Consider the following 13,791-nt stretch of genomic DNA (forward strand, 5'->3'; position numbering starts at 1 on the left):
TATTTGAAATTTTTCTTTCCAAATAATGAGTAGTTGAGAGGAACATGGAATGCTTTTATCCTGGTTGTGTTCTTTTTCTAAAATGTTCTGTCTGTTAAAATTTGGATTCCTAACGTACTCCTGGGGGCTTAGTTCTAGGAAACTAAGAACTAATCCACCAGGATGGGATGGATCTTTTAATGAAAATCTAGCATAGTTTTTGTAGACAGGATTATCTACCCATATGAATTTGCTGAATTTACTCCCATACTGATCCAAAGAATGTATGTTTTAGATATATTTGTATTTGCATTTTTTTTTTGTATTGACTGTTGGGTTTATATGTGACTTTGTTATAAAAACCTATATAGGTAATAAAAATAAAAACAATACTAGTATCCACATCTAATACTATTATTAACCCTTAATTAGAAGCAATATGCCATCGTGGTTAAGAGCACAGATTATGGAGCCCGATTAACTGGGCTTTTGTCTCACCTCCGGCTTTCTAGCCATGCACCTCAGCAAGTTATTTAACCCCTCCCTCTTTCAGTTTCTTCATCTGCCCAGTGAGGTAATAATGCTTATCTCATAGAATAGTTGTGAGTGTGAGTGAGAATATATACTATGTAATATTTTCATTATATATTAACACAATTATATATTATATAGAACCAAATAATTATAGTTAATGTATTTATAGTATATGGTATATGTACCTGATGTATATATTTATTAACTTAAATATATAAATAATATATATATGTAATATATATAAGTTAATAAATATTGGCTTTGAAATTATTATTAAGTGTTTATTCTATTCCAGAGATTTTGCCATGCTTTGTTATCTCTTTTAATCTTTAAAGCAGCTGTATAAGATATTATCATTTCCAACTGCAGTAAGTAAACTGAGGTTCAGAGAGAAAAGGTGATTTATCTAAGGCCACAGAGTTAAGCAAGTACCTGTAGTTTGAATCCAAAAGTCTGACTCTTTCCATGAACCACTAACATTTTAATTTAACCAGGCTAATGATAAGGTATGGTGATTATTTAGGATGTATCAGAGAGGAACATGAGTATAATTTATAGTTGTATGTAAATGTTGGTTAGAGGAATGCTTTTATATATGCTTAGAAAAAATTGTATTTTATTAGAAAATATTTTCTTTTAATGTTTATTTTTGAGAGAGAGAGAGAGATTGAGAGAGAGAGAGGGAGAGAGGCAGACAGGTAGAGAGACAGGGAGACAGAGGATCCTAAGCGGGCTCCGTGCTGACAGCAGAGAGAGCCCAATGTGGGGCTCGAGCTCATGGAACCACGAGATCATGACCTAAGCCAAAGTCAGACACTAAACCCACTGAGCCACACAGGTGCCCCATATTAGAAAATAGTTTAAAGTTGTGAACTTATTTCAAATCCCACTAAAGGCATTATACTCATCAGCATTAGAGTGTCTGTGGTAGAATTTACTAAACGTTTAGCAAATGTCTTATGATTTAGTGAGAGTGGGGTCAGAGAAAGCTGAGCAAAGCCTGGGCCTGGCATGCTCATTCTTCTCACTCAGCGCTCCCCAGGCCCTTGCTACTTTTCCAGGATCACCTTTCAACCACTTGTTCCCTACAGGAAAGGCTTCTGGCTCCCTCTAGAGTTCAATAATAGTACGTGTTTCAAATAGAAAAACCTTGACAATTGTAATGAAAAAATGTTTTTAGCATGATTCAACTATACTGAATTACTTTGTATATAAAAATTCTTGAATTTGAATCACAAAGTTGGTAATCTACTCAATTACTATTTTATCATTAGCCTGGTTTCTGATTCTTTGTCCATTTTCTCAGTCTTTTAATGCCTTAAATGTTTACTTGGACCATGGCAAGAACTCCATAAATGGTAGCTGCTGTTAACACCATTCCTTTATTCTGGCCATATGAATAATTATTTAGCTTAATATTGAATAAAACACAAGTTTTATACTATTCTAATTATTCAGGAGTTTAGAAAATAGGTACTAAAATGATCTTTTATGATGGAGTTTTGTTTTGTTTTTACATAGTTTGTGTGAATGTGTTTGCTTAGTTTTATGGTATTTAGTTTGTGTTTTGTGACCTTGGACAAGTTATTTTACTTCTTCCTCTATTTTTTAATCTTTAAGCTAGATTTTATAAGGCTATGTCATCAAAGGGTACACAGATCCTACAAAGGGTAGGAGCTTAAATGTTCTCTAAGAAAAGGAATAGATGAACAAAGTTATATGGTTAGGAGAATATTTTCCTAAATTAGGAAGGAACTTTGGAGAATTTTCTTTTCTTTTTTTTAAACAGACAAAAATTAATTTTAATGATACAGCTGGCTCTTGAACAACACAGGTTTGAACTGCGTGGGTCCGCTTGTACACAGATTTTACCATACAGTACTCTAAATCTAGCTTCTCTTCTTCATGATTTTATTTTTTTTAATCTCTAATTGTTCTTTTTTTTAATCAAATTTATTTATTTAAATTCAAGTTAGTTAACATACAGGGTAGTATTGGTTTCAGGCGTAGAACCCAGTGATTCGTCACTTACATGTAACGCTCCATACGCATCCCAACAAGTGCCCTCCTTAATGCTCATCACTCATTTAGCCCATCCCTCCACCCACCTCCCCTCCAGCAACCCTCAGTTTGATCTCTGTATTTAAGAGTCTCTTATGGTTTGCCTCCCTCTCTGTTTTTAATCTTATTTTTCCTTCCCTTCCTCTATGTTCGTCTGTTTTGTTTCTTAAATTCTATATATGAGTGAAATCATAGGATATTTGTCTTTTTCTGACTAACGTATTTCACGTAGCATAATACACTCCAGCTCCATTCATTTTGTTGCAAATGGCAAGATTTCATTCTTTTTGATCGCTGGGTAGTATTCCGTTGTGTATATAATTTGGCTATTGTGATAGCGTTGCTATAAACACTGGGGTGCGTGTACCCCTTCAAATCAGCCTTTTTGTATACTTTGGATAAATACCTAGTAGTGTAATTCTATTTTTAATTTTTTAAGGAGCCTCCACATTGTTTTCCAGAGTGGCTGAACCAATTTGCATTCCCACCAGCAGTGTATCTGTTGTTTCCTGAGTTGTTAATTTTAGCCATTCTGACAGGTGTGAGGTGGTATCTCACTGTGGTTTTGATTTGTATTTTTCTGATGATGAGTGATGTTGAGCATTTTTTCCTGTGTTTGTTAGCCATCTAGAATTTTCTTTTATAACTTAATGAGGAATTATAAGATGTGAGGTCAGAGGGAAGGATAAAGGCCCAAACCAAGCAGTATTAATAATGGGGATGGGAGGAGGTAGTGGGATTTGATTTATCTCTTCATCAGTTAATTGCACATTTGGGCTATTTCAACTTTTTGGCTATTATGAACAATGCTGTTCTGAACATTTGTGTGTGAGCTTCTGTGTGGACATTTGTTTTCATTTCTCTTGGGTATATACCTAGGAGTGGAGTTGGTGGGGCCTGTGGTAACTCTGTATTTAGCAAATGGAGAAACTGCCAAACTATTTTTCAAAGTGGATGCACCACTATTTCCCTACCATTTCTCTACTTCCTTGGCAATACTTGTTATTGGCTGACTTTTTGATTGTAGCCATTATAGTGGGTTTGAAGTGGTATGTCATTGTGGTTTTGATTTGCATTTGCTTGATGGCTAATGATATTGGACATCTTTTTCCTTTGCTTAGTGACTGTATATCTTCATTGGAAAAATGTCTATTCAGATCCTTTGACCATTTTTTAATTGGGTTTTTTGTCTTTTTATTATTGAGTTGTAAGAGATCTTTATATATTCTAGAAATAATTCCTTATCACATATACGATTTACAAACATTTTCTTCCATTCTGTGGGTTGTCTTTTCACTTTTTTGATGGTGTCCTTTGAAGCACAAATGTTTTAAATTTGATGAAGTCCAGTTTATCTACTTTTTCTTTTGTTGCTGGTGCTTTTGGTGTCATATCTAAGAAACTCTTGCCTAATCCAAGGTCACAAAGATTTATTTCTAAGGTTCCCCCCCCCCGCCCCCCTAAGATTTCTACAGTAATTTTAGCTCTTACATTTAGGTCTTTGATCCATTTTCATGTAATATTTTTGTATGGTCCTACAAGCTTTTGATTATGTTTTTTGATTTTAGAGACTGCGTGTTGGGTATATTGTCTGAAATGAGGAGTTGAATACAGTGGTCACTGAATTCCTTTGCAGCACAAACATTCTGTGATTCTGTGTAACTGTAACCTAATTGTTTTAATGCTCTTTTAAATAGTACCATTATTTGTTGCAATGACCAAAACCCATGTGATAGCAGCTTCAAAAGAAGCATTTTATACCTGGCAATATCGTGTGGCAAAGAAGCTCACAGCATTGGAAATTAATCAGATCACGCGGTCTCGGAAAGAAGGGAGAGAAAGGTATATCTTTTGATACATGGTTTTTAGTAGCTCAGCCGTATCACATTTAAACCAGACATAGTTAATTCTAAATTGTCATGCTTGAGAACTGTAAGTTGTTTTGATTACTAGAAATAATACTTTCCCATTCAAAATCTTTCAAAATCTTTCAAATTATTTGTTTAAATTGATCAAAATAAATAAGAAGGGGTGTGGTATAATAAAAGAAAGCCCTTAGAGATTAAAACTGGATGTCTGTGTTTTTTTTTTTTTATAAAATTTTTTTTTAACGTTTTATTTATTTTTGAGACAGAGAGAGAGTATGAATGGGGAAGAGTCAGACAGAGAGGGAGACACAGAATCTGAAACAGGCTCCAGGCTCTGAGCTGTCAGCACAGAGCCCGACGCGGGGCTTGAACTCACAGACTGCGAGATCATGACCTGAGCCGAAGTCGGCCGCCCAACTGACTGAGCCATCCAGCCACCCCAGAAGTCTGTGTTTTTATAAGGAAATAGCTATTCTCTCGCACCTACTCTCACCATGTTAGGGTTATTATGCTATACTGGAAATACGATTATTCAACTGAATGTCTGACCAAAGCTTCATTCTTATGGGTTAGTGGCACAGGTTGTTCTGGGAGAGTGGGAGTGATCCTAGTATCAGCCACCATAGGATAGGCAGGTTCTTAGACACAGATAAGGAGGAGGTCTTCAGGTAGGGTGAACTGGTTACTTGGGCTTCTTTTTCTTGCCCTGGATTCCAGGGAGTTGGGTTAAGTGATAGAGAGGGCTCTACTACATAGAGAAGTTAGGACTAGGATGGGGGGATTCCTGCGATAAGTTTCAAGGTGTAGATGTGTTTACTGAGTTTTTGTAAGTTATATTATCTCTGTTGGTGATATTCTGTATTTTACCCACTTGTTGTTACCCTAAGCCTGCCTTTATGTATGTATGTATGTATGTATGTATGTATGTATGTATGTATGTATTTTAAAGTTTATTTATTTTGAGAGAGAGAGTGTGAGCAGGGGAGAAGCAGAGAGGGAGAGGGAGAGAGAGAGAATCCCAAGCAGGCTATGCACTGCCAACACAGAGCCCTACACAAGCTGGATCTATGACCCTTGAGATCACAACCTGAGCCAAAGTCAGAGGCTTAACTGACTGAGCCACCCAGATGCCCCACCCTAAACCTTTAAATAAAGCATTTTGTTGAGTGCTTTAACCTAATAATTCTTAATCAGGGCTTAGACCTCTGTTGGGAGTGGGCACTGGGGGTTATGTCAGAAACCCTGGGTTGCTTTTTCAGATCATCTTCCCTCACACATGCTTGCTGTCTTAATGCAATCTTCCCTTTCCTTTAAGATTCACTCAGGTACTAAGATAGGAGAAATGTCCCTAGTAAAAATATTCTGGATGCATGAATTCATGTGGAAGCAAAACAACAACAACAACAAAAAATTGAAAAATACTATATCTTCTCAGTAGTTCTGAAAGTTTAGATAGGAAGAATCTTTGGCCTTTTTCAGGATAGCATGTGGCAGTGGTAGCAATAATAAGCAAGAGAACTGCCATCTGCAGGGAGAAGGTAGATCTAAGGACAAAGTTGGGACAGAAAAGTCTAGCCTCTCCATAGAGTGAGTGTCCTGGGAGCCAGCTGAAGATATTCTGGCTTTAAGATGGCAGCATTTCCTTGTATTTCTGTGTGGGATATGACTGGGCAGGTTCTCTCTGGACCTCACTTTCCTCATCTGTAAAATATCTTTGATGATAGTGATAACAGCCAACACTGAATACTTCTTACCTGCCAGATACTCCAGTAAGCCTAGTGAGTACTCTCATTAATCCTGTTTCACAGAGAAGAGACTAGACACGTGAGCTTAAATTATTTGCCAAAGGTCACTAGCTGATAAGTAGAGATGGGACATAAAGCCAGGTTGATCTGGCTCTGAAGCACTTCACTCAGATTGGCCTTTCTTGTAGTACCCTGCTTGTTTTAAGAGGGGGAAGGGGGTCACGTGATCTCTTGAGAGCCCTCCTATTCTAACCGTTGACTCTTATTTTGTGATAACTAGTAGAAATAGTGGCTGGATATACTTAATAGAAATGTAGTAAAATACAGAAGCACGGCACCTCTAAATTATTTCTTTTTAAAATATTTTTTCTTTCTGTCTTTAATACATTTCTGTTAAATTTAACATTTAATCTCCTTATTGATCAAAGTACAATTATGATTTCAGTTTAACAATGATAAAATCTCATGATATTTTCGAGATAGAAAATGGCTTGATTTTCTTATGATTATATTACATTTATGATTTCTTGATGATCAGGCTTTGTGCATATGTACTTTACAAACATCATTTTATTTATGCCTCTTAAAAAAAAACCCTGCAAAAGGTTGCCCTTATTTCCACATGGAGAAATTGAGGATCAGAGAAGTTAAGTGACTTGCCCAGGGCCTCATAGCTACTCTATGTTGTATCTTCCCTGTTCACCTCCACTTGTTTTAATGTTTTTCCAGCAGACATAGAGCACCTGGCAGTATATGGCACTGTGCTAGGCACTAGAGATACAGCCTTTGGTTCCGGGAAACCCACCAACTAGAGAGAGAGGTAAACTAGTGGAGATACTATGGTGTGAATAGTATTATAATGAAGGTATCAGAGAGATGGGCAGAGTCCAAAAGTAGTCATCATCATCACACAGGGAACATAGGGAACAATTCTTTAGTTCAGAACAAAAATTCCATTAATTAGAGCTTCCCAAATACATTTAGGCTTTACCTTTATGTATTTTTTAAAATTTTTATTAATTTTTTTAATGTTTTATTTTATTTTTTGAGAGATGGAGAGAGAGAGCACGAGCAGGGGAGGGGCAGACAGAGAGGGAGACCTATAATCCGAAGCAGACTCCAAGCTCTGAGTTGTTAGCACAGAGCCGGATGGGGGCTTGAACCCACGAATGCGAGATCATGACCTGAGCCTAAGTTGGACACTCAGCCAGCTAAGCCACCCAGGCAGCGCTAAATTTTTTTTAACATTTATTTATTTTTGAGAGACAGAGACAGAGCAAGCAGGGGAAGGGCAGAGAGACAGAGACAGAATCCGAAGCAGGCTCCAGGCTTTGTGCTGATAGCTCAGAGCCTGATGCGGGGCTTGAATCCACGGCATTGTGAGGTCATGACCTGAGCCGAAGTCAGACACTTAACTGACTGAACCACCCAGACGCCCCTAGGCTTCACCTTTATTGAGCACATTATTAGACAGGAAATTACGGAGAAACAACAGAGAAACTTACTTAGTGTATCAGAAGTTATTCCTGACATTCATTTGGAGAATAAGGTAAAATAGCTGTTGGGTCTTAATGAAATTCATTGAAAATATGTGATTCAATGTTCAAATATATTTTCGACCTAGCTTTCAGGAACATATTACTTGCATAACTAGGAAACACCTGGTAGGTAGTTTCTACCTTATTATGATTGAGTTGTGTCAAGAACTCTTTTTTAAAAAAAATTTTTTTTAATGTTTTTATTTATTTTTGAAGGAGAGAGAGACAGAGCATGAGACGGGGAGGAGCAGAGAGAGAAGGAGACATAGAATTTGAAGACTGGAGCAGGCTCTAAGCTGTCAGCACAGAGCCCTATGCGGGGCTCGAACTCACGAACTGTGAGATCATGACCTGAGCCGAAGTCAGACGCTTAACTGACTGAGTCACCCAGGCGCCCCAAGTTGTGTCAAGAACTCTTTAAAATAATCAGGACATTTATGTTACATAACAGTATTCATTGGTGACATTCAACCTAATTATTCTAGAGATTATGAAACGGTATAACCTGTACTTAGACTATCTTTGAAATTCTGACTTTTTTTTTCCAGAATTTATCATGTGGATGATACTCCTTCTGGATCAGTGGATGGGGTGCTTGACTATAGTAAAGCCATTCAAGTAAGTGATCTTATTGCCAGCAAATGTTAATATCTGTAGATTTGGAAGTACTGTAATTTTAGTTTAAGATCTGAAAAAGAATTTGTTTTTAGTGAATAGCATCATATTCTGGTAATTCTTAAAAAAATTTCTGTTCTGAAAACCTTTTTCTAGGTGTGCTGTGATTTTTCCTTCTTTGGATTTTTAAAAACATTTTTGTTTTTTTTCTTATTCTTTTTTAAAATTTTAGAGAGAGAGAGCGTGAGAGGGGGAGAGGGGCAGAGGGAGAGAGACAGAGAATCTTAAGCAGGCTCCACGCTGAGTGTGGAGCTCCAATCCATGATGCTGGGCTCAATCCCATAACCATGAGATCATGACCTGAGCTAAAATCAAGAGTCGGACACTCAACTGACTTGAGCCACCAGAGGCCCCTAAAAACATTTTTGAAATAATTATAGGCTCATGGGAGGTTGTACAGATAGCTTAGAACCTTTTTACCCCACTTCCCATTGGTGACATCTTCTATAACTGTAGTATAATATCAAAAACAGGAAATTGACATTGATAATGACACCATTAACTGGACTCCCACCGGATTCCTTACTCAGTTTTCACTAGTTTATGCATGTACATGTGTGCGTGTGGTTTTATGGAATCTTACCATCATGAAAGAACTTGCCTCATGCTATTTCTTCATTTTCACACTTGTTCTCCACCCCATCCCTGCTCCACTGGCAACCACTCATCTGTTTCCATTTCTGGTTTTGTCACTCTGAGAATTCTTTAAATGAATGGAATCATGTGGCATGTAACCTTTTGAGATTGGCTTTTTCTCACTAAGCATAAGCTCTTGAGACTCGTCCAGCTTGTTGCTGTGCCATGCTGTTTCCCCTTCCTCGTTCTGGCACGGTCTGGCCCTTCTGTCGTCTGTTCATCTTTTATGACTGAGCTCAGGTTTCCATCTCCCTGCTTACTTCTGTGTAAATGAGATGTTCCTTCCTCTGTTGCTCTCCTAGATCCTGAGCGTACCGCTACTTTTATTAATTAGGTGTTCAGCTCGCTTTCTTCCCCAGTAGGCTTTTGAGTAATCCCTGAGGGGAAAGATTTTATTCGAGGGTCTTCAGTGCTTAGTTCAGCATCTTGCACATAGTAGGTGCTCAGTAAGTGAATGTTTAAGTTAATAAATATATTGAAGTATTCTTCTTAGTGAATTGCATACTACCTTATACCAGATTAGTCACTCAATAAATATTTGTTAAAGAATAATAATTGATTTATTTTAGGGCACCCGGGATCCAATTTGTGCTATAACTGCATCTGATAAGACACTGATCGTGGTAAGTTCTTAAAAAACTGATTTTATGAATAATAATTGTTTAAATTATAAAAATAGAGTAAAGTAATATGTTTTGGATTTGAATATCATCTTGTGGGCACCAAGTTTTCTAAGCCCAAAGTAGTAAATAAGAAATTTTTGAAGACTGCCTCACAAATTGTTAATTATTTGCAAAAATAACTATTAATAAATGCAGTAGAATAGTGGCCAACTGGGGAGAGTTTGACACCGGCTTGCATGAGCCACACAAGGGTTGGCAGGTGTCGAGTGGATTGGATAGCGGTAGTAGGTCTTAGAAAGCTTCCTTCTGTATGTGGCCCACTATTTGGTGTTGGAGAAAGTGCTTTGGCTCAGCTATTTTCATAAGACTTAAAATGAAGAGGTGGTGTGTTTGCTAACCAGTAAAAAAAAAAAAAAAGTCTAGGGCAAATTTTTGCTGAATTTTTCAAATAAAATGAATGTAATGGTGGCTTTTCTTGAGCTCTGGCATTTGAAAATACTAATTTTAGAACTAAATGTTTACTTTAATATAATGGTGGTGGAGTCATTGAATTTCAGTTGTGTAAACATAGCCTTAGTGGTGTATGTTTACAGTTCTAGTTATGTTCTTTAGCCATTAGATAATTTTTGGGGGGACAAAGTCTTAAGAATGTATTATTGTTTTTCCTCATCAAGTGAATTTGGTGTATTTTTGAAGCAGTTTGTCTTATGGAGCCTCTTTTTTCTTTTTAGAGTCTTTGCTCAATGGCAGGGGTTTTTGGTTATGCTAGTGGTGTTTCTGACATTAGCAAAAATAAAATAACATGCAACTCATATCAATCACGAAAATTGACATAATTCCCAAATGACAGTCTACCTATAACATACACACTTGAATGGTTTTAATACCAGCCAGAAAGTTTAATGGAGAAAATATCTTCTGCATTTAAAATTTCACTGTTGAAATGTAAAAGGTTTTAGAATCATTACTTTTTCAAACCTTTAAAGCCAAAGGGCCCCCTTTTTCAAAAACAAAATCTTTTTTCCTACCCCAATATGGTAAATCTTCCAAAACCCATACCTCCCTTTTATACACTAAACAATATTCTCCCCCTCCTCCTTCCACCCTTTCTGATAGGCCCCTCTTGAGAATCACGCTGCAAAAGCAGTGCTCCACTGATTAAAAAGGGGAGAGGGAAAGATGGCCTGAGCCGAGCCTTCCGCTTTGTCCCATTGCCATGGCCAGAGGAACAGAAGGGTTTGGAAACCAGAGTTCGCTCTTGTCTGTTATACCAACTATTGATCTGTCAGCATTAAGTTTGCACAGAGTTACACTGAAACTTCTATTCTTTTATTTTTTATTTTTATTGTTTTTGAGCATTCTTTTTTTTTAATTTAATTTTTTATTTTTAAAAAATTTTTTTTTTAACATTTATTTATTTTTGAGACAGAGAGAGACAGAGCATGAACGGGGGAGGGTCAGAGAGAGAGAGGGAGACACAGAATCTGAAACAGGCTCCAGGCTCTGAGCTGTCAGCACAGAGCCCGATGCGGGGCACGAACTCACGGACCGCGAGATCATGACCTGAGCTGAAGTCGGCCACTTAACCGACTGAGCCACCCAGGTGCCCCTTATTTTTTATTTTTTAAAAATTTACATCCAAATTAGTTAGCATATAGTGCAACAATGATTTCAGGAGTAGATTCTTTAGTGCCCCTTACCCATTTAGCCCATAGCCCCTCCCCCAACCCCTCCAGTAACCCTCAGTTTATTCTCCATATTTATGAGTCTCTTCTGTTTTGTCCCCCTCCCTGTTTTTATATTATTTTTGTTTCCCTTCCCTTAGATTCATCTGTTTTGTCTCTTAAAGTCCTCATATGAGTGAAGTCATGTGATTTTTGTCTTTCTCTGACTAATTTCACTTAGCATAATACCCTCCAGTTCCATCCACATAGTTGCAAATGGCAAGATTTCATTCTTTTTGATTGCCAAGTAATACTCCATTGTATATATATATATACCACATCTTTTTTTTTTTTTTTTTTTTAATTTTTTTTTTTTTCAACGTTTATTTATTTTTGGGACAGAGAGAGACAGAGCATGAACGGGGGAGGGGCAGAGAGAGAAGGAGACACAGAATCGGAAACAGGCTCCAGGCTCTGAGCCATCAGCCCAGAGCCCGATGCGGGGCTCGAACTCACGGACCGCGAGATCGTGACCTGGCTGAAGTCGGACGCTTAACCGACTGCGCCACCCACGCGCCCCAACATCTTCTTTATCCATTCATCCATCGATGGACATTTGGGCTCTTTCCATAATTTGGCTATTGTTGATAGTGCTGCTATAAACATGGGGGCGCATGTGTCCCTTTGAAACAGCACACCTGTATCCCTTGGATAAATGCCTAGTAGTGCAATTGCTGGGTCATAGGGTAGTTCTATTTTTAGTTTTTTTGAGGAACCTCCATACTGTTTTTCAGAGTGGCTGCACCAGCTTGCATTCCCGACTGTTTTATTTTTAAACATATTTTTTGGAATCTTTAATCAGCTTTTAATGTAATATTTTATGTCTTGAGACTTCCTTACATATTCTAGAGAGATACCCACTTTGTTAGGTACATGATTTGCAAATATTCTTCCAATTTTTACTTTGTCTTTTTTCTTCTCCTAACAAGGTCATTCACAGAGAAAAAATTTTGATTTTTGTGAATTCCGGTGTATCAGTTTTCTCTTTTAAGGATCATGCTTTTGGTGTGTCAGTTCTAAGCTTCTGCCTAGCCTCATTTATATTCTTTTTTAAAAAATTTTTATTTAGGGGAACCTGGGTGGCTTAGTCTGTTGAGTGTCTGACTTCGGCTCAGGTCATGATCTCACTGTTCATGGGTTCGAGCTTCGCGTTGGGCTCTGTGCTGACAGCTCGGAACCTGGAGCCTGCTTCAGATTCTGTATCTCCTTGTCCCTCTGCCCTCCCCCACTCATACTCTGTCTCTCTTTCAAAAATAAATATCAAAAAAATTTTTCAAAAATTTATTTAAATCCAGGTCAGTTAACATAATTGTAATAGTGGTTTTGGGAGTAGAACCCAGTGATTCATCACTTACATATAACACCCAGTGCTCATTCCAACAAGTGTCCTCTTTAATGGCCATCACCCACTTAGCCTACCTCCCACCAACCTCCTCCATCAACCCTGTTTGTTCTTTGTATTTAAGAGTCTCTTACGGTTTTCCTCCCTCTCTGTTTTTATCTTATTTTCCTTCCCTACCCTTATGTATATCTGTTGTGTTTCTTGAATTCCACATATGAATCAAATCATGCAATGTCTTTCTCTCACTGACTTATTTCGCTTAGCTTTATACATTCTAGTTACCTCCACATTGTTGCAAATGGCAAGATTTTAGTCTTTCTGATCACCAGGTAATATTCCATTGTATATATATACACCACATCTTTTTTTTTTTTTTTCTCCACTATTCATAGAACAGTTTATTGACCTACCTCATCTGGCAGGCCGTGGGCCCCTTCTGACCAGGAGAAGTGTCAGTCTTATAACACATCTACTTTATCCATTCATCAGTAGATGGACATTTGGGCTCTTTCCATAATTGGCTATTGTTGATAGCGCTGCTATAAACATTGGGGTGCATGTGTCCCTTAAAATCAGTCTTTTTGTATCCTTTGGATAAATACCTAGTAGTGCAATTGCTGGGTTGTAGGGTAGCTCTATTTTTAATCTTTAAAAAATTTTTGAGGAACCTCCATAGTGTTTTCCAGAGTGGCTGCACCAGTTTGCATTCCCACCAGCAGCACAAAAGAGTTCCCCTTTCTCTGCAGCCTCACCACATCTGTTTTTTCCTGAGTTAATTTTAGCCATTCTAACACATTTAAACTAATGCTCATTGTATCACTGCTTCTGATCATCTCCATTTGCCACTAACTAGTATCAGGTAGATGGCTATAGGATAAAAACGTGGACTTTCAGAAACCACTGTTTCATATGGTGATCTTATATTGATTTTTCATTCATGGTGAAATTTAATGCAATAAGTGCTTTATATTTTAGCTTTTAATGTACCTTAAATATTAACCTAGACAACAACTGTAAGTCACCCTTGTTATTTCTTCCTTGTGATATAAGGAGTTATGTATTACTG

General features: G+C 37.5%; 1 protein-coding gene across 5 annotated transcripts in view; it reads left to right on the forward strand.

The window, feature by feature from the left end:
- The window catches only part of WDR35 (WD repeat domain 35), a 59,786-nt gene that overhangs the window by 25,009 nt on the left and 20,986 nt on the right, over window positions 1–13,791 (forward strand). For all 5 annotated transcript variants that reach the window (XM_011281308.4, XM_011281307.4, XM_045054907.1 and 2 more), the window contains 3 exons: window positions 4,272–4,416; window positions 8,274–8,343; window positions 9,606–9,659. In XM_011281308.4, coding sequence (XP_011279610.1) covers window positions 4,272–4,416; window positions 8,274–8,343; window positions 9,606–9,659 — 269 coding nt within the window. The remainder of the gene's footprint in view (window positions 1–4,271; window positions 4,417–8,273; window positions 8,344–9,605; window positions 9,660–13,791) is intronic.

This window comes from Felis catus, chromosome A3 (genome assembly GCF_018350175.1).
Source record: "Felis catus isolate Fca126 chromosome A3, F.catus_Fca126_mat1.0, whole genome shotgun sequence".
Lineage (NCBI taxonomy): Eukaryota > Metazoa > Chordata > Mammalia > Carnivora > Felidae > Felis > Felis catus.